This window comes from Eleginops maclovinus, chromosome 6 (assembly GCF_036324505.1).
Source record: "Eleginops maclovinus isolate JMC-PN-2008 ecotype Puerto Natales chromosome 6, JC_Emac_rtc_rv5, whole genome shotgun sequence".
Taxonomy (NCBI): domain Eukaryota; kingdom Metazoa; phylum Chordata; class Actinopteri; order Perciformes; family Eleginopidae; genus Eleginops; species Eleginops maclovinus.
Window position 1 is genome coordinate 20975902 of NC_086354.1, and position 22290 is coordinate 20998191.

The following is a 22290-nucleotide window of genomic DNA, read 5'->3' on the forward strand; positions in this document are numbered from 1 at the left end:
CAATGTTTTAATATATTTTTGAAGCAACAACAGCCCTGTTTTCTAGAAGAGAAATTAAGAAATTATTATTCATTTGGTCCACAGAAAATGTCTGCTAATCTTCAGTGTTTTTCATCTTTTAAAAAATGAATATACGTTAGCAAAAAACCGTGACAATATATTGAACACGAGGTGTCAAACTTCATCACCAGTTCCTAATTATAAAATCCTAATTATTATTATTTGGAAGTCAGTCTGCAATGTTTGAAGGTTGATAATGTCATAAAATAAATGATAATGGAGACTAAACACATGGTTTGTTGTCCTATAATCAGACATGTCTCCTCCTCCTCCCCTCTGTCCTCTGCCTGCTGCGTGGAGATGTTAGCGTAGCGACAGTTAGCTGACAAGATAAACATCAGGTCTGACCGGCAACAGAGAACCCTCCTCCCCCTCTATTACACAATCAATACTGTTGCTGCACAACAATGCTGATGAAAACACACACACACACACACACACACACACACACACACACACACACACACACACACACACACACACACACACACACACACATACACACGCAGACAAGGCTGCAGGGAGAAGTTCATTCAGGCATCTTGTGAATAGCCGTTCCCTGACACATGTGGCATTTACTGAGATGGAACTCTGTGTGTGTGTGTGTGTGTGTGTGTGTGTGTGTGTGTGTTTGGGGGTGCATCTGTGGCTGGTTTATGAAAGGAAGCAGAGAAGAACAAATGTGTAGCTGCTATTAAAAGCTTTGATGATAAGTCAGGGTGTCACCTGCAGCTTAAAGAAGAGGTGTGTGTGTGTGTGTGTGTGTGTGTGTGTGTGTGTGTGTGTGTGTGTGTGTGTGTGTGTGTGTGTGTGTGTGTGTGTGTGTGTGTGTGTGTGTGTGTGTGTGTGTGTGTGTGTGTGTGTGTGTGTGTGTGTGTGTGTGTGTGTGTGTGTGTGTGTGTGTGTGTGTGTGTGTACAATCAATCTCATAAAATCTTTTGTTTCAATGAACTCACTTTCTGTGGTTCCTTCAGCATAGGCCATTTCTTCCTCCTCTTCGACCTGCAAACAGAAAGCTTGGTTTTATATATTTAAACGCATTATTTATTTTCATTTTATGTCCTTGACTTGTTTTTGACTTGAGCTAAAAGAAGACGTTGGTATATCGGACTGAACCAATGACTCACCTGATAGAAAAGTAAAGCTGTCTGCAACTTATTTAACAATCAATAAACTCTATTTCAAATGTCATTTTGGCTAAAGACTTACCAAATTCAGAGAGAAAAAGGCTGATTAAATACTTGTTTCCATGCCGTAAAAGGATTATTAGGAGTTGGCTATTTTATTGTGTTTTTTAATGCATGTCCTTAACAACTGATGGATGGAAACACACTGCATATTGAAAAAGGAAAAGGGCCTTTCCCAAACACTGAAACTAAAGTTGGAAGCACAACATTGGAATCCTGCAGCATTAAGCTAACAGGCATTTAACATGTGGAAAAGAGGCAAGAGGATATAGAACAAGAGACTCAAAGAAAATAGTTTTATGTAGGAGAGAGTGGCCAGGGTATTTAGAAGCAATAGCCCTTTGGAAAGTCTGAGACTGAAAGAGATGAAATATTATTGAGAGATGAATACAGTGCTGGATGAAACCTCAGTCTCCCCGGAGCAGACACATGGTGGAGCCTGGAGGAGGAGGAGGAAGAGGAGGAAGATGAGGAGGAGGAGGAAGAGGAGGAACCCTCAGCAGCCATACTCTCTGAATCACAATCACAGAGTTACAAACACATGGCAGCAGAAATAATTGGCTGATGGACATTATGCATGTCCTCCAAAGGACAGTCTGAGTCATTTGATTCAAGCGCACATCCAACTGGTTCGGATATTTGAGACCATTTTCAAAAATGATTTCTCCCTCAGGTCTTTCTTGCCTCAGGTTTCCATGGTTATTCTCCTCAGCTTTGGCCGTCTGCATCACACATTACCCGTGTGGATATCTCAAGTGGTGGCATAATGAAAAACCATGAATTCTTAGGATCCGACTGTCTGCTGACACCGGAAACACACAAACACACAAAAGCCGGACAACCTGAAATCTTTGTGAAGGAAAAGGAAGATAGTATAATTATTATTATTTAAAGCCGTGACCAAAGTTGTGATTTATGCTGGGGACGCTGGGGACACGCTCCACCACTTTCTGAGATGGCCAATTTAGTCCGTACTACTTCTAAACGTTTCACAATGTCATGTTTTGAATGCTTTGAAAAAGGTTGATTTGAGCAAGAGAATAATTTAAATCTCAGAAAATAGTCATTACACACTCAGTGGGAGGATTTTAGGGGAACAAAGTGATGCATTTTGTGACACATTTCATCTTAGTAAACTTTGATTAGAAAGTAAAAAGGCAGGTATCCCGCCCGCTTTGCATTAGCAGGACACAGACACCGCACTGGTTGTGAAATATAGTAAGCTGATGAGAATCTAACCTGGTTCGCCCTCCTACGTACTTCCGCTCAATTTTCATTTCCCTTCAGTACTCTGCCTGGGTTTTCTCTGACCAATCTTTACCTGTCCAATCAGTGAGCAGAGGGAGTGGCTGAGAACGATGACGTTGAGGTCGTGCGCGAGTCTGAGTTGTAGTTCAGCAATGGCGGCGTAGAAAGATGCGAAAGAAGCCATTCGGTTCGCTGTGGCAACGCTGCGATTGGTTATGGCAGATCCAGAGTGGCACTGGGCAGATCCAAAGTTTTAAACTTCAACAGAGTACCCGCTTTCAAGTAGAAAACACTTGTCAATGGGGAGTGGCCAGACTCTCTGTACAAATGAAATGCAGTACAAGAGTCTGGTAGGACCAGGCTAATAAGAATCCCCCTAAAGCTGCATTCACATGATGCACAGTTTGCTCTTTGCTCACCGTGAAGTTGGGAGTAGAGTCTTGCGAGGAAAACTGCTAGTCAAGTTTTTATTGTTAAGCAGATCTTCAAGTATTGCTAAGAAATAGAATTGCATGTGGATGCAATACACTAGATGCTATTTCTTAATTGGAAAAGGTGTGTCCACCTCCAAGTCTCTCATATAGGGAGATATATCATCTTCGGAAAAAACATTTTCCACGTTGAAATATCTCAGTTTGCAAACATCAAAATGGATTTAGATTTGTTTTCATTCGTGATGAAGTAAAGTTGGTTAAAAGCAAGAAATATTTGGAGTAAAATGTCCATAAGATGTGACAACAGAGACCCAAAATAAAAAACAGCTGGTTAAGTTTAGTTTCTACGGTTAAGCAGATCTTCAGGGATTACTATGGGGGTGGGTGCAATACATTACATGCTATTTCTGAATTGGAAAAAAGTACTGCCACCTCTAAGTCTCTAATATAGGGAGATATATCATCCCCTGGTTCTGGTATTGCTCATTTATTGTGTCTTTCAAGTAATATAAAGCTGTTAATGACCTTTTCTGTTAATAATGGATCGAATGGGAAAGGAAAAAAGAAGATTCACATTGATCACAATATCATCTCACTCAAAACTCAAAATGAGGTAACAAATGGTAATTGAGCATACGGCCAGCTGATGAAATGACAAATTAGGTGTCTGTGACAATATTGTTAAGAAAAATCACACACACCATTAGGATCTGATTCCCTAATGATGCTAATTGCTAATTGCCCCCGTTTAACTCCTCTCCATCAGGTACTGCAGTGAAGAGAAGTGATACACCGTAACAGAAACATGTTGTCAATGCAGTCTGTTATGTCAATACATATGAATATTTATGGAATGTCAATTAATAAACACAATGTTAACCAGCCGACGGCCAAACTGCAGTTTATCCAAGCGTTGACTAAGACAATAAAAGATAAAACAAAACTCTATCTCATTCAACAGAGCTGCAGTGAGAGTGTTGAGGGGAGAAACAAAACAGAGTAAGGTTGTTAAATCTTCAGGTCACAAATGACCGGATAAATGGAAGAAAATAATGACTTTGAATTGCTGATTTAAATAATATGAATGAGTGATTTGTAATTTGATTTGGGGCAATTTGAGGGAACAGTTTATCAAATATTTCCCGTAGGGTTCAAAATCAAAATGTTAATGGCTCTTTGAAATGAAAATGCTAATGGGTCATTTAAAAGGGAAATAGAAAGCGAGCATGCAAGCAAGTTGTAGAGTATGGAGAAAAAAACAAAAACAATCCTGATTTCTCTAAACCAACTGGAAGCTGCATTATCCAGCAAAACTTGATACCTCACGATCAGCCTTGGCAGAAGAAACTGTTCAAATGATGCAACACATTTACAGAAATCTGACAGAACAGGCATCTATTGTCTCCACAGACACGTTTCTCAGGCATGCAGACTTTAAAATGAGTCCTAACAACACCTTTTGTGCTTCCTCACCTCCGTGTTTCATATCACTTCCCAACAAAAAGTATTCAAACGTGTGAAAACTGTGTGTCTGCTCTGAGAGGAAAAACACCTGATGTGCACAGAAATGTAGCGTGAGATGAGCGCCTGCCAGAGAAATAAACGTTTCTGTTCATGTCCTCACAACATGCCAAAGTTATTTCACCTCGCTGTTGTCAACAGGAAGATCCTCTAAAGTTAGGGTTTAATACATTTAGTAAATATATCTTATTAGGAAGACAAAACGTGCAGTAGTGTTGAAAGAAATTCACCTAACTTTGGTACAAATAGGTCTCACAATGAACTAGACTAGTCTAGTAAATTGCACTGTTGAGCAACATTTTTCATACATTACATAATTACACCGTGGTTGTGTATATGTTATGACAATAAACCTTTGAATCTTGAACTACATGATGAACAGTCAAATTAAAACATTAAAAAAAGTCCCAAAAGATGTTTCAGTCTCTGAGAAGATTTACCAAATGTTTTCAAAAAGTTTTCTCTAAAGATTTCCAAAACTAGGTGGAGGGCTGGTCAACATACAGCCATCATGGATACTGTTTTATGAGATAGATATTGTTTTAGTTTTTGTATATCATAGTAGTAGTATATCAATATTCAACTGTTCAATATCCTGGCTTTATCAATAATTGTATAATATGTGACATTATCCAAATCTCAGCCCAAGCATCTCAGAGGCTATTGAAGGAATACTGATTCCCTCCTTGTTCTCATAATGTGTCTAAGCAATGAAGCCGTCTTGTTTTTGTATTTTCATGGAACTGTTTGTGATTTGGAGACAGCTGCCTATCAGCAAATGCCCCCAGAACAGCCCGCCGTCATCTGCAGACAGAGGACTGAACAAAACACCCCCTCCCGAGAATCTGTCGACCTCTAATCCTGCAGAAACGGACTTCTGTGATTGAGACATGTGGCTGTTTGCAGCGTGCTCAGTGTAAATGGGAGCTGCAGTTACATGGAGTAAAGAGACGCAGAGTAAAGTAAAGTCGAGTTCTGTGAGTGTTAAATAAATTGCGTCAGTGTGGGGGAGTGGGTGTCAGCTTGGCATGTGGGTACACCAACTGGTGCGGTGACTCAGAGGGAAACACATGCACAGCCATTTTGCAAACACGTGATGGAGGCTAGATATGTATGTAAACACATACACTAAAACACCGTAAAAAAGAGGGTGTTTTTCTTAATGCCTGGGAAGAGGATGCTGTATGAAGGCGATCATCAATGGAACCTGATGCATAAAGACACACATTCATAACCACTGTGACGCAGTTCTGCTACACACCATGTGGGAAAAGACATTGAGATATTTCAGTCTGAAAACAACAAAATGGACTCAGAAACTGAACTTAGCTTTCTTTTCATCACTGATAAAGTAAAGTTGGTTAAAATCAAAAAATATTTGGAGTAAAATGTCGAAGAGATGTGACAACAGAGACCCAAAATAGCCGCTCTGCCCTTCTGTGAATTGCCACACAGAATCTCAAATCTGAAGCCACAAATATGGGATGACAAGTATGCACTGTGTCTTCGCTCCACTTCACAGAAAAGGAAAATCGCCGCTCGCCACAGGAAGTGCTGCTCGGGGACGATGCGTCTGCAATGAAATCAACTCGTGTTTTTTGTTTGCACTCCCCTCGTCCTCAACAAGCAAACTGTATCGATATCCCTGCATCATCCTGGCTCTGAATGTGCCTTTGTGGGTGACATTGGTCAATTATGATCAATCAGCCTAAGAGTGTTTTATTAGGAATCCTCACGAAGTGCCATGCAGCGCTGGAGACACCCGGCAGGTTGTTGTTGTAACAAAGCTCCCGGCTGTGAGGGAAAATGTGTTTGGGAACATGGATGGTTAATATTTAAACGCTGTGACGACATCTGTGGACAATAACATATCACCCCGGGCTGAGGACGCAGGGGAAGAGCTGTGTCGCCTTTGATTGCTTCGGTACTTTGTAGATGTTACTTCACTGTGCTGCTAAAGGATGTTTGATTCTGGGCTGATTTTTAGTGCCATTATTAAACGGATTGAGTATCTGCATAAAACAAAACTATCAAATAATCCATTAAGAAAGTGTAGAAGTTCAAGGACTTTCATGTTCGGTGAATTGACAATTATTGACTGAAATTTGAACCGTTTTCATAATATAAAACATTTGGCAAATTGCAAAAATAAAGTGCAAAAAAAACGCACCAATGTTTGTATTGTCTTAGGAAACAAACACTGTTTGAATACTAAATAAATAACCTGAACCTGTTCTTTATAACAGTACCTGTCTTAAAGTGTTTTCCAGATGTGAAAGTTTTAGCAAGTGTTATCCGTACTGCAACGTGTTAGGAAAAGCATCCCTGTTTGTGTGGCTCATCCTAACAGTTAGAGAATCATAATTTAAAGGTTTTCATGTCTTACTTAACACATAAAGTTCCTGTATTTGTTTTGCGTCTTACAGTATGAATAGGAAACATAAAAATGGCTGTATTAGAGCAGTTTAGCTTTTAGAAAATGCAAACAAACAAAAAGAAAAGTATCTCCATCTCAACAGAAGGTAAAAATTGGTAGCAAAACACATTTGACATTCTAAAAGAAGAGCAATCTTACCTCATCATACTTGCAGGCAACATCTGCCAGGCTGCCGGTTTCCCCCAGCAGACTGAGATCCAGCTCACTGGGACCTGAGCACAGAAAAACACCCATCAAACTCTCAGCTTACTGTACATCACCTCAGGTGACTTGTGGAAAATGCAAACTGCTTTAACCTGACAAAATCAAAAGCGTGTCTCGGATCATATGTAGGCCACTGTAAGCTGCCAGAATCACATCACAACAGATGTCTGGATATGTATTGCATCATCTCCCTATAATACAGCTCATTAAGTCTCATAAGACGCAGTGCCACAACAAGCTTCCAGAAGTTTATATGCAGCTTCACATCTGTATTTTGAGGAGGATATAAAATCCACAAATCAAGGTTGATTTGCATAAACTGAATCTAAACTCCATATGTTCAGATAGCAGCTGCGACCGTTCTTTGTCTCCTTCCTCGGTGGAACTGGGTCGTGAATAACATTTCCCCTCGGCAGTTTTTTTTCCCAGACGCCGGAGATCTGCTTTAGTTTCTGCGAGGAAGCAGCTTCAAACGTTCAGGCAGATGCCACAGAGAGACGGCAGTGGTGCACTGCTTAATTTCGTTGTGTAGAAAAGTGTCAGGATGCATCAGATCTACAGAGAGGAGGATCGGAGACAGCAACATGTCAGAGGGCAGAGGGGCTGAGGTTTGACAGTGGGTAGCTTTTTGTTTTCCTGGGGCCAGATCTGTCAGGTGGCAGTGGCTGCAGCCATCAGCAACACCTCAGTTTGCTCCACATAATTACAGGTTGAAGACGGAGGAGAGCGACAGTTCTCCCAGGAGAAAAACTGCCGCTACAGAAGCGTCAGTAAATTTCTCTTAAAGAGTTTTCCTGAACCTGCTTCAAATCTGATATCAATATGATTACATTTCATTTTTTGTTTCCTGCAGCTTTCCTTTGTTTTTAAATATGAGCTGAACATTAAAGGTTGAAGCTGGAGATTTCTCATAATAGACCCTTCAAATTGCACTCCACTCAGGGTAATTTTTTTTCCTAGGTGTGGAACTCCTATAGTGAGGCTTCAATACAGCCAACATATGCAGGAAATGTACATTGACAAATGCACAGATGTCATGCTGCTCTTCCAATGCAGGGCACAGCTAGGTGCTGTACATTAGTGCAGGATACCACATCAACATAACTGCTGTATGAGTGGACTCTAAATGTATGAGGAAAAAAGATTGGATTTGATGTAAAACATATCTAAAGGAGAACTTAATGTTTTTTTTCTGCATGGTTATTGAGTGGTTATCTTTAGATTTAGATTGTCCCAGAGGGAAATGTGTTTTTTTACATCTGGTTAAGAACAGATATACACATAAATAAAACATATATACACACACAAAGCCGAACAGCAACACACTGCATCTGAACTTACAGATACAGTTTCAGAAGCAACATATAAACTGTGGCCACGGTCAGGAGGGTTACTTTGAAAATGTATTGCGTAACAATTTCTAGTTAACTGTAAAAACCTGTAATCAGTAACCCTAGTGTGAGTAATGTAACCTGACTTTTGGATTACCTCAATATCAAAAGCATTGCAGATACACACAAGAGAAAATAAATATCAATCAGATGTACATTTGTGTTCACCGTGTGATTTACAGAACAGTGTGACCTTAGAAAAGACAAAAACTAGATATTTAGGATCATAAAGGATTTCCTTTGTAGGAAAACCTGCCTTTCACGAAGCAGTAGCCTATACACCAACAATGAAACACATACTAAAGTTAAAAGAAGCAGAAATACAATCTGAGCAGTCAGAAAATGTTCAGTTTAACCAGAGAACTTTTAATATTGACGAGAACGTTCACTCTCAAAACCGTTCCGGTATGGTACTGCACCTGGGGGCGCTGGTGGGCCAGTGCAGAATGAATGTGGTCCTATGGAGCCCCACCCATAGATTCCTACATTTCTTTGGATATAATTTTTTTTTAAATCACTGCTATAGTTTTTTAAACATGGAATGGATAATCCTCACAAACGACACATAGCTAGTATTTTATATTCGCTTGATTTTGACTAAAATTAGGTTTTTGTAAATCGGATGACGTCATGCGTGATAAATTGCTTTACGGCACCTTGTGTCTCTCCTTCCCTTTCCTTTCCCTCGCAGCAACAGCTGCATACGATCGCAGCTGATTTGGCTCCGTGGGACCAAAGCCCGTCTACGGAATATACGTCAATATTAAAAGTTCTCTGGCGTTGTTGATGTTCTGTGGACAGGTACCACAAAGCGTATTCTTCGGTCGTAACCAGTCGTGAGTTCTTCATTGACCAATCGGCTTTCATTAGCCAGATGCTAGCAGAACCTGGGTCGCAACTGCCCAACCTGTAAGAAAACAAAAGGCTATGACCCCCAGATTATTCCACTTTTGACGAAAAATCCCTGTCGACCTCTCGGAAACCACAGTAGTATTTTGGATTTTGTAGACGATATGCTAGGAGAATGATGTAGCTAGCCGCCTAGCTCCATAGGGGTCCATGTATTCTGCACTCGCCCGCGATCGCCCCCTAGGTGAACTGCAGCCAAATTCGGTACAATGGGGGTGAATAGAGAGTGAAGGGGCTTTCCGTAGACGGGCTTTGGTTTAACACACACAGTTAAGCTCACACACACTATTTCATGAACATATCACCTACTGAATAAAAAAGTGAGACGGTTTTAGAGAAAACCATAAAGCAGATTCAGGCAGGATATTCACTCCGCAGCGTACACACGGTTCCGTTGCGTTGACGCTTGCCGGTGGGCGTGTCTGGCGCTTGGGGTTAACGCGACCAACAACCAATCACATTAATCCCCCGCCCCGAACACACATACACGTGGTTTGATTGGCTAGCGCTTGCAGGGGCATATTTGCATAAACGGGATTTCATTGGATGGCGCTTCCGTCGACGCTTGAAAAGTTGAACTTTTCTCAACTTCCACCGCGAACAACGGAGCTAAAGCAAAGCAACGGAACCACAATGCAGTTCGGCAACGCTTGACGTCACCCCATTCAAAGTGAATGGGAAGGTGCAAAGCCCGTCTACGGAAAGCCCCTTCACTCTCTATTCACCCCCATTGTACCGAATTTGGCTGCAGTTCACCTAGGGGGCGATCGCGGGCGAGTGCAGAATACATGGACCCCTATGGAGCTAGGCGGCTAGCTACATCATTCTCCTAGCATATCGTCTACAAAATCCAAAATACTACTGTGGTTTCCGAGAGGTCGACAGGGATTTTTCGTCAAAAGTGGAATAATCTGGGGGTCATAGCCTTTTGTTTTCTTACAGGTTGGGCAGTTGCGACCCAGGTTCTGCTAGCATCTGGCTAATGAAAGCCGATTGGTCAATGAAGAACTCACGACTGGTTACGACCGAAGAATACGCTTTGTGGTACCTGTCCACAGAACATCAACAACGCCAGAGAACTTTTAATATTGACGTATATTCCGTAGACGGGCTTTGGTCCCACGGAGCCAAATCAGCTGCGATCGTATGCAGCTGTTGCTGCGAGGGAAAGGAAAGGGAAGGAGAGACACAAGGTGCCGTAAAGCAATTTATCACGCATGACGTCATCCGATTTACAAAAACCTAATTTTAGTCAAAATCAAGCGAATATAAAATACTAGCTATGTGTCGTTTGTGAGGATTATCCATTCCATGTTTAAAAAACTATAGCAGTGATTTAAAAAAAAATTATATCCAAAGAAATGTAGGAATCTATGGGTGGGGCTCCATAGGACCACATTCATTCTGCACTGGCCCACCAGCGCCCCCCAGGTGCAGTACCATACCGGAACGGTTTTGAGAGTGAACGTTCTCGTCAATATTAAAAGTTCTCTGGAAGGTGCGTCAACGCAACGGACGAGCCGTTAGCCTACAGAACTGTACAGTTTACAAAGACGACATAAAATCTGCACTTTTACAACAAAAACAATATGCTCTTTTAGTTGTTTTGTTTCCTACTAGTGATCCCCCATTTTTAGAAATGTAACAGTACTTTGATTACATATTGTTTGTATGTCACTGTAAGGCAGGGGTGTCCAAACTACGGCCCGGGGCCATTTTGAATCGGCCCTCAGCAAATTCTAAAAGTATAATGGAATATGGCCCACAAATTAAACTTTTGTTTGTCTCTATTTTCCTTCTCAAATATATATGTTAAAATATATTAATGAGCCCCATTTTCAAATAAATTCAGTCATTTAGAATTGAAAACATTGTCTAACAAATCTTAGTTGATAACAAAACAAGCTTGAAATTTAACCTTCATATTTACTCTAATTATCAGCAATCTGAGGCTTCTGTTTTAAGGAATGAGCTGTCAACAGAATAAATGAAACCCTGAAGACAGATGGGATGTAGGCTGTTTTTGCCTTAAACCATTTGAAAGTATCGATCATTATTCACCTACATTTGATTTGCTTTGCTAACTTATAACATAACTTATGAGGCAATATTCACCTCTATAAGTGGCCCAGCTCTCCGTGTATTTTTCTGTATGTGGCCCTTGGTGAAAAAAGTGTCGACACCCCTGCTGTAAGGGAATACTTTTTTTGGTATCCTGATTACATAATCCTGTTAAATGTAATCCATTTCTTCATCTGAGAGTCCTGCATCTCAGCAAACCTTACAACGCAGCCCTGGCATTTTATGCTGGCTTGATCCCTCACATTTCACCTGTTTCCGAGGATCTATTTTGGGGGTTTTGCAGGCTTCTCGAGCTCAAGAGGTTCAGAGTTTATAACAATCTGCCGCTGTGTTTCAGTGTCCTGTCATTAAGTAGACTGCTGTCAAGGGCTGTCGAGTAGCATGAGGCAATTTTGATGTCAAGGATTGCAGATAATGTGATGTCTTGATTACGTAACGTGAAGTTCCTAGAGAAAAGCTGACAGACTTACAGTGTAATAATGATGCCACATCCCACCTATCCAATAACAGTTCGCTCACTGCTCTCCTCTCAAAACAAACGCAGTATAACAGACGGTCTTTTCCTCAACTATATTGAGCTGCCATATCCTCCTGAAACAAAACTGTTCCAAACTTCCACACAAACTAAAGATTTCTTGTTGTAAAAGAAGGAAAAACCTAGTACTCAGCTTTCTGCTGTGCTGAGCCCAAACTGTGTGGCACAACACCATGAACGATGAGCACAAAACAAGCCAACCACACGAGGCATTCGTAAAGGGGTTTATAATCTGTACAACCTCTGCTCTATCCCCTCAATGCACACTGTAAAGATAAAAAATACAACACAAAACACCTGAATCTGGATAAAAGAGACACCACTGGAGTGACCCTTCTCCCAGGATGATCACATTTAATACAGGGTTTTAATCAGTATACTATGCTTAATTAATTAAACCAATTAAGAGTTGAAGGATGTGTTTTAATTTCCAGAGATTTGCATTAGAGCTCATACTGGCATTGACTCTATCCAAACGTTAAATGCTTCAGTCTGTTATCCACTGAGTTGTTTGTTGGTTAGAAGTATAAAATATGCAGTTCATTGTGCATCGGTGGTGGGCCTCTAGACTGTGGGTAATGAACGGGAAACACTAAATCAGTCATAGAAAATGTTTTCCTTTTTGTATCATCCAGCAAAATAAATGAATCATGACCTGTTAGAGTTCATTTGCTGTCATTGCGATGCAACTGTATGGAGATGTAAATTATAAAATGGTATGCACTGTGCGCTTACTGCTGTGCATGTCTGTGCATTTAAAGTATTCAGAAACCCTCATTAAAAATCCCATTGACATTTGTAACCGTCCTATACCCTACTCTCTTTGTGGCGTGCTTCAGATGTCTAGATGAGGGAAATGTTCCATAATCTCATATCTCTCAAAATATAAAGGTAGAAGTAGTTTTTAGAACATGACAATATATTGAATAATGCGATTCTCTGAACCAGGTGTCGGCAATGCAAGTCCAGTTTTGTGTGGCTACAAAACAAGGAGCAAATAACTACAGAACAGCAAAGTAAAGACGCTCCTTTCCAACTTATTCTCTGAAAATAAAGAATAATAAAACTGTGAGTTTGAGGCAGCAATAAGCTTCTGGACTACAAAATATGTGGGAACAGTTCCTGATTTCACCTACGCTTTATTATAAGAACAAAAATAATGCTTTCAAAACCAGACAGCTGAGTTCTGCACCAACACTTTTCCTTTTATCTAAATCCTTCATGATAGCTATGCTTCCTTTTATATGAATCAGTAGGAAGGAGTAGGCATTATGTGTCGGTACATTTGCTGTCATTGCGATGTGACCGTAACCAAATTGCGGTGTGGATGATAAAATGATATTCCCTGTGCAGCTTGTGTCAGCTTATTGCTGTGCCAGATAAACACAATAAAGAACCAAAGGGAAACCAAAACACACAGGGATCAGAACTCGTCATTCCTCATGTGGCAAAAGCTACTGATTTCACATTTGCTTTATTATAATAAAAGAAAATGCAATGAGGTTTTGCCAGCTCAGTTCTGTGTCCCTCTCTCTAAAACCGTCATGATATCGCTCAGAAACCCCTTGACAGACCATGTTTCAAACCGATCTGAATCCACACTTCTTCTAAATGATCAGGTTTTTATAAAACACACACATAGTCTCCGTCTGAGACTGACTCTCACCCCGCTGATCCCGTGTTCCCTCACAGAGCTTCGCTAACCCCGCTTCACTGGTTGCTATGCCAACTCTGGTGGTAACCAGGGAGCTGGTGGGTTTTTCTGTCTTCTTGCATTCCTGCACTGAACACATGCAGCCGCTTAAAGCGCAATAAACCCCCCGAGGATGTTCTTCTGACTGTCGGTATTATAATGGATATCTGTTGCGTAATATGTCATCATTTGGTCTGAAGAAATTGTGTGAGTAATGTGTCTAACATTTATAAATACACACACGTGTAACATAACGATATCTTTATTTGTTATGACTAAAACAAATCCTTCTCTCTGCAATATTTGAGAGTTATTTAACGCTGGAGGCCTTTCATAGCTTTGTGACATTTACTTCCATTTATAATGTTGGATAAGAAGAGCCCAGATCTTTAAGTCTCCACGTCTGCCATCGCAGACTGAAAACCCGCCTGTTTTGTGTTTACCTTGGCCATTACACAGATTATACACCTTAGTATTCATGTGTTCATAAGCCCACTTTTCAATAGTTACATTTGAAAACATTTCCTAACAAATCTTGGTTGATTTAAAAAAAAAAAGAAGCCCAATAACTTATTCACATAACACCCTTCATACACTGCCCGGCCAAAAGAAAGGTCACAAACCGGTGGTGGGCAGTGCTATGATCTAGGGTTGCTGCAGTTGGTCTGGTCTAGGTTCAGCAATGTGCCTAAAGAATGAGGTCAGCTGACTCCCTGAATAAACTGAACGACCAGGTTATTCCATCAATGGATCTTTTCTTCCCTGATGGCACGGGCATGTTCCAAGATGACAATGCCAGGATCGATCGGGCTCAGATTGTGAAAGAGTGGTTCAGGGAGCATGAGACATCATTTTCACACATGGATTGGCCCCCACAGAGTTCAGACCTGAACCCGATTGAGAATCTTTGAGATGTGCTGGAGAAGACTTTGCGCAGAGCTCCGAATCTCCCGTCATCAATACAAGATCTTGGCAAAAAGTTAATGCAAGACAGAAATAAATGTTGTGACGTTGCAGAAGCTCGTGGAAACGATGCCACAGAGAATGTGTGCCGTAATCAAAGCTAAAGGCGGTCCAATGAATATTGTGTAATATCAGAGAGTGGCATTTTTGTGGGCCGGGCAGTGTATTTCCTGTTATTATCAGCAATCTGAGGCTTCTGTTTTAAGAGATGAGCTGCCAACACTTTTTGTAACACAATAAATGTAACCCTATGAAGAGCTGGGATCTTTTCTTAAAGCAAACTCAAGTATCAAGAATCATTTACCTACTTTTCATTGATTTTGCGAACTTATGAGACGAAATACCTCACCTCTAGATGAGTAGACCAGAACTTTCGTGTATTGTGCTGTATGTGGCCCTCAGTGAAAAGACACCCCTGGTTTAGCCCGTTAAACTAATGCACCAGCAGCTATAATGGTGTGGCTTATTTGATGTGAACATATCTGCATTTTTCTTGTTGTTCTGAGTTTTTATCTTTATGGTTTATTGCATTTACTTTGAGTCGCTGTTGATAAAAGCGAAATCAAAACTTAGAGGAACATGTTTAACTAAAATGAAACTTCCCCAATTGTTAACCTACATCATGTTTTGTATTACAGGTTTTTAATCCTATTTGTCATTAAGATTGATCTGGCTTGCATCATTGCAGGCTGTATTATAACCAAGGATGATCTTATAGAGGCACATTTTTAGTTTGTGTTTCTGTTATGGTAAGACACATTTAAAAACTGCTGTTATAAAATGAGTGTTCATCTCACCGGCTGCCGGCTCTTTGGAGGAAAACAGTTTGTTGTCCAGAGTCATGCTGATGTCGCAGAAGACCTCCTCCTCGTCTCGGTCAGCATCCAGCTGAAAGGAGAAGAAGAGCCGTTCATTCACATTGTCATAATTAGTTTGCTTTTTGACCTTTTGATTCTCTCTGTACGACTGAAATGACATGACCTGAAAGCTACAACAGGAACGGACATGCTCAGTCCATTAAACGGCCGTGACATCCAGAATGAGACTCATTATAAGATCAGACATCAGAAACACGCTCTGAAGCCGGGAGCCGCACCCTCGGGGTCATTTTGCATTCGACACACAGCAGAAGCTTTCATAACACCAGATTAATTCAGCGTCTAGTTCCCCTTTCGGATTATTCAGAGGCCGGCTGTCTTCTTTTGCACGTACAGTACTCACTAATTCACTGTGAAGAATGTGGTTTGTGAGCGGGCTGGAATCTGATTGACTTCTGCCTCCTCGCTAAAGTGCTCTTTGGTCTTCCCTCTGCACCCGTCGTGGACAATAACAAAAAGATTTCAAAACACCCCCCATACTGGATATAATTGCTGTGTTTCCAGTCTACCTTCAGGTGTGTGAATCTCAGCCCTCCGAAGTAACCAAAACCGAGTAATGAATGTGTGTCAGCAGGTGTAGGGGTGGAGGTCAAATGTTAAATTGTAAGATAAGGACAATCAGCTTCCTCCTGTGGTTTCTGTGGTGACAAGCGTTAATAATGAGGCTGCTGTGCGCAGTGGAGGAGAGTCCCCTGAGCCTGAAAAGAGTCCACCTGCTGACGTGATGCAGAAGGGATAAAACTGAGGATTCCCCTAGAGAGCGTTACAGGAAAACAACTAGCAATATATCCGGCATCATAAGCCGAAAAAGTAAAAGCTGTCACGCTGCAGTCTCTTTCACAGTGGTGGAAAAAGGTCCTACTTAACGAGGCCCTTGGGGTTCTCCCTTTCCTGTAGTAAAGGGTGTTATATCGGTTTAGTGCATGTAAATGGTCTGCAAAGGCTTAAATCCCTGTGTTCCCTCCAGAGGGCTCCTTTGTTCAATCCCATAACAGAATGAGATCACTATGTAATACTTGCGCTTCTATGGCTAGCGCTCCAACACATTGTACGTGATAGGCTAAGGGGCGGACACATTTCATGATGAAGGGAAGAGGTGAAGCTAAGTGAAAGCCCTCATCCTCCATTTCAAGATCTCAAAGAAAAAGAAGAAGTAGATTAAAGGAGGCAGAGGATCTTTGAGCAGCTACTTCTTTTAAACCTCGCAACTCTTTTCAGGAAGATGGTCGGTGCATCCACTGTTTTCGGTTGGAGACTGAAGGAATACAGAAGAGTCAGAGTAAAAAAAACAGCTTGAAAAAAACGTCCAGTTTCGCTGATGTGACGTAAACCTTGATGTTGTCACACTCTGAAGACGAGTCACAAGATAAAAATAAGACTCTAATAGATAGAAAGAATTAATTCTAGGTGTTATTTTCAGAGCGTCTTTGATAGTTGTTAATGCTGATTAGACAGTTACTATGGCGCTACCCTATTTATATCCCAGGAATCGTTAGAGAGATAAGACTCTAAGAAAGATGGAGCGAGCTGTTTGTTTATATCCAAGAGGTATCTGGCAGCATGTGGGGAACAAGCAGGAGCTCAATTCACTGGGGGGATACTTCATTAGATCGGCTCTTTTTTCCTGGAATGATAGGACCGGGTTTGATTCAACATAAGCAATTATCTCTGCTTTGCTTCTGCAATTTCCGGTGAGGCTTCATTGTGTGTGTGTGTGTGTGTGTGTGTGTGTGTGTGCGTGTGTGAGTGTGTGAGTGTGTGAGTGTGTGAGTGAGTGAGAAACAAACCTTCATTTGTACGTCAATGTGACTTTCTCCAAATAACCAAAATGTCAAAAATCCCCCAAATGCGGCCCAGAAAGAAAATAGCTGAGCAATTGTTCGTCAGAGATGGGAAAACGTTGTCACAATGACAGAAATATGAGAAGTTAATTCAGCGAGACGCAGGGTATTGAAGGACTTGTAGACGTGTGTAGAGACAATTCAATTCAGCCGTGAAGATTTGGTGTAATGAGTCACTGCCATTGTTCTCTATAAACGTATGCCTTCTTTTCTCAGAGCTGGCATTCAAGAGAGAGGATTACTGTCACACAAAACACTTTTAATGAGCCAAAGCAATTAAGCCTGAGGCTATAGCATTCATTAGGAAACACTGAGTCCTAATTACTGAAGAGCAGGAGGAACTCATCCAATCAAAAGTTAGGGTGAACTTTAAAATCTGTTTATTTGGTGAAATGTTTTTTGTTTCGGGTCATCAGAGAAGATAAAACGCAGTTACTCTTTAGACAACACAACAATATAACAAAGAGGATTCTTTTCTGTGTTTCAGAGAGATATGAGGAGGAATTATCCATTAATCCAGCTTTCTATTAATCCTAATACACCCCTCCATACTGTATGTTGTCATGTACATGTTATATATAGTACAATGTGCACTGATTAAATGTTACTCTATTTAATTTAATTGTATCTTTTAATGGACATTTTACTTTAACATCTCATTTGTCAAGAGAAAATAATTAGTTTCAGTCAATTTAAAAGATAAAAAAAGCTTAAGAAATTGTCAAACATTCTCTGATTGCAGTTTTTCAAAAGAGAGGATTTGCAGATTTGCCATGTCTTACATCGTTATAAATTAATTATCTTTAGGTTTCGGGGTTTTGTTCGACAAAACAAGACATTTAAAGATGTTCTGTTGTCAATTATTTCTCAATATTTTCTGTCGATATGCCACTTTGAGCGATGCACTATTGAAAACTTTAATTTAACATCATACTAAACTATGCTCTTCCTCTGACAGAGCAGACACAGATTGCCAATAGGTAACAACTATAAATGGACAGAAAATGTACCAAGAATTGACTCAAGAGACGTCTGGGGAGAATTTAGGACTTATAATACTTTACCCAGCCGTGTGCTTTCATCCATTAATGAAAGGCGGCGTTAATCTTCTCTCTGTTCAGAATTTACTATCAGTTAATCCGCACAGATGTTATGTAGCTTTTAGGATTCACAAGGAGAAATATGTGCTGGTTGTCGGAAGACTAATCCATTTTATAAAGATAATACTTGGTAGATTAGAAACTTTATCTTGAGTTTTTCTTATAATATGTTAAAAATACTTAACTGGGATTTTAAAGAGGAACTGCTATTCTATGTACAGGTTCATGTTTCTTTTTTTGCCTCTATACTGTGACATGCTTTAATGTTCAGAAAGCTCTTTATTTTTCTCATACTGCCTGTGCTGCAGCACCTCTTTTCACCCTCTGTCTGAAACCAGATCCCAGTCTGCTCTGATTGGTTCGCTTGCGCTTGTGATTGGTCAACCGCTTAAAGATGTCCCGCCCCTATCACGTACAATGTGTTGGAGCGCTAGCCAATAGAAGTATGTTACGTAGTGATGTCACTTTGAAGTAAACAAAGGAGTCCAATGGAGGCGTTTCAGGCATGGGGGGAGTGTGTGGGAGAGAACCTCAGTGATGATTTACATGCACAATCGTCGATAACACAGAACATGATGCAGGTGATTTCTAAAAGTCCTGAATGTAATCATTTTATTTTCAAATTACAAGAAGCAATTCCTCCTCAATTGTCTGTTAAACAAAGCATCATTCTGAATATCCCATCCTCTCCCCGTTGACTAGAAATGTAGATTCTCTTTCCTCTGCAAAGCTTTTGTGATTTCTCTTAAGAACTGCCCAAGTGTTCAGCTCAAACACCTTTTGACATGAAGGCTTCTAAAGCGAGAGTGTTTCTGACTGTCAGTTTTTCTCTGGTGTCAGGTCTGTGATTGAGAGGACAATTTAACAAGACAGAGGTGGTGTGAAGCTGCGTGTCTGAGAGTCGATTCTGACTTTCCAGCACCACAACAAAGAGAGTTCACTGGACAGAAAATCCACCGATAAGCTCTCAAAACGTTCAGTCTGCAGACTTCTTTAATTCACAGGTAACCGGAGCAGAAATTGGTTTAGGACAAAGGTGTTTTTTTACAGGAACACAACACATTGTTCCTGTGGGTTTTGTATTAGGAGCTTTCAAGGTTATTTATGTCATTTGTAAGTCATCTGAAGCTCTGTGCTGATTAGCTGTGATGTCTAAGTAAACCTGTAACTGCATTTTTAAAGCATATTGTATTGAAATTATGAGCATGAACTGACAGTCCTCCTACCTCAGTATTCTTCAATTGCTCTAACTAAAGGGCAGGGAAAAATGTGCCTGAAAAAACCCCCTGAAAACTCAAAGGGAGGTTTTCCCTTACCTGTAGTGTTTTATATAGGTTTGTGTGCATGTAAATGGTCTGCAAAGGCTTGAATCCCTTTGGGAGAGAGTGGTTTATCTCCCAAACCCCTGAACCTCAAAATAAGCAAAGGGATGGAGGGAAACAAAAATGAGGAGAATATAAAAAGATAATATTCAAAAAGAAATTGAAATTGGAAATTGGAGAGATTCACCTTTACAGCATCAACCACAGAAAGTTAAAGATATACCCCGCTCTGACTTTTTTTGCATCTGATTTCACTATTTCAATGTGAGATCCTCCGGAGATTGCCCTGATTATTTGATTTTACGATGCACTGAGACATCAATCTAAAAGCCTGCGAACAGAATCTGTTTCTGGCAGTCGAAGAGTTATTCAGTATTCCCTCTGCTTCGAGGACGCGACACTCAGACAGATCAATAAGACTGAAGAGTGGGCAGGCGCTCTGTGTTTTCTGGAGGAGCAAATCACTCTATTAGCACCTGGCTCACACATACCGCAGGTAACTCAATGCTCCTCTGCGCTCTACCACACGAACTAATGAACATCCCAGTGGTCTGCCATTAACACTCCCTCCTCCGTCCCAGCAGAAAAAGTCTGCGTTTCCCTTTTTTCTAAAACAATCAGGAGCCAAAAAGAAATGGTTTGGAAAGCTGCTTCACTTTGTCATTTGTCTTTTTGGTGTGCACTGGGAATAAAGCCGATTGCCTTTATTTGTGCTAACGGGATCGCACACAGCTGCAAGTATAAACCTGAATAAACAAGCAACCAGACACAATTATGTTTCTAAACAAGACTTTTAACACATTCATTTTGGGGGATTTGTTACTGTAAAGTTGAGAGACACAAGAAGAGGGTAAACGATGGTTTCTAAATGCGGCGCATGTGTTGTCAAGTTGGTGAAGATGTTGGTGAACACATAACGTATAGTGGTTAGCCTGCGCCAGAAAGTTAACTTTGTTTCATAAGGAAAACATATCTCCTCACCTCCTACAATCCCTGTTATTACTCCCTGTGTTTGCACCAGAAAGTTGACATTGGATGTAAATCATGCAACGGACAATAGTTGAATTATATTAATAGTGAGCTGCTTTAGGAAAATAACCGTGCACGTTTATTATCACTTCTCCCCGTCTTTAACCCTACGCTAACACACAGAGACATGCATGTTATTCCTCACCGTAACAATATGGCCCCTCTCCTGGAAGTATTTGACCAGAGGAATGGTGTTCTGTTTGAAGTTGGTCAGGCGGCGGTCGATGGCCTTGGGGTTGTCGTCCGGTCGTCCCTGCTGCTCGGCTCGTTTCTGCAGCCTCTCCTTCAAGCGGTGGTTGGTGCAGGCCAGGAACACCACCAGGTCAGGAGTGCAGATCTACCGGCACACAGAGAGACATATAAAACCTTACAGCCACTCAGATAAACCTTCATTCATCTGTGACGGTCACGGTTTAACCCTGAGGAGGCTTCAGCCCGGAGCTGCAGATTAGGATCAGTCTCATTCTCAGTCAATGGGCGAAGGTCAAAATGTCAAATGCAATCACACCAGAAAAAGACTTAATACTCAGTCAAGTCGCAAGATTTTGACATATATTGTGTGGATTTCCAAGTGAGTCCACCACTTAAGGGAAAGCATTGAAAGTAGATGGATTTTTAATCCAGTTGGGAATATCAGTAGTCAGGAGTCAGACAGGATGCTAAACTGCACTCTCCCCACATCATCACCTGCCACATGCAGACATATTGTCTTTGTTTTAACGGAACACTTCTCCTTCTTTGTGACATGAGTAACATCGTATGACATTATAGGTATGATCACACATGCAGCCTTTTTCCATGACAGTGACGGAGGTTTTCTATTTCAGACATCAGATGTATAAGCGGGGCCAGTTATAGAGTGCGATTCGACAGCTCAAGACGCAACAGACCCCTTTATGTTATCCGCACATGGTGACTCTTAAATTATTCATAGTTGCTATGGCTGCCCCAACCAAAATGTTTGAAGTGTTTTCGTATCTTAGAGGTAATTGAAGTTTTGATTTGGATTCCTGTCCTGCATATATATCATTTTATACAGCTTGTTCTAAAACAACCAAGGTGTTTATATTGGAGTTGTTCCTTCAGGCAACCTGTGTAAAACTCACTGCTCTCTAAGTCTGTCAGCTGTTTTTGGTCCTTGCCGCACTGAAGGGAAATATCTGTTGCTGAGCTGATAAATGTTCCACTATGTTCCCCAGCTAGACCCTGACTGTGTCTGCTATTTGGTGCTCAGCAGGTATATCACAATTTATAAACTGTACATGACAAACACAAATTTCTACAAAATATCCACATTTTTGCTGTTCGAAACAAAGATTGTGTTGAGATCACACAACAGTCCAAATATTGACCTAATAGATGCTTAAATGCTATACATAAAGCTGAGTGAGTTGATAATAATCAGTGGTTTAGTCTCTATGATCAACCCCCTTTACATTCTAGCCATTTGGTCCAT

General features: G+C 40.8%; 1 protein-coding gene across 1 annotated transcript in view; it reads right to left on the minus strand.

Annotated features, from left to right (window-relative positions):
- Positions 1-22290, minus strand: part of ak5 (adenylate kinase 5) — a 61301-nt gene that overhangs the window by 16508 nt on the left and 22503 nt on the right. The window contains 4 exon segments of the mRNA XM_063886812.1: positions 1017-1062; positions 7026-7099; positions 15462-15552; positions 20980-21171. Of these exon segments, the coding sequence (XP_063742882.1) occupies positions 1017-1062; positions 7026-7099; positions 15462-15552; positions 20980-21171 (403 nt within the window).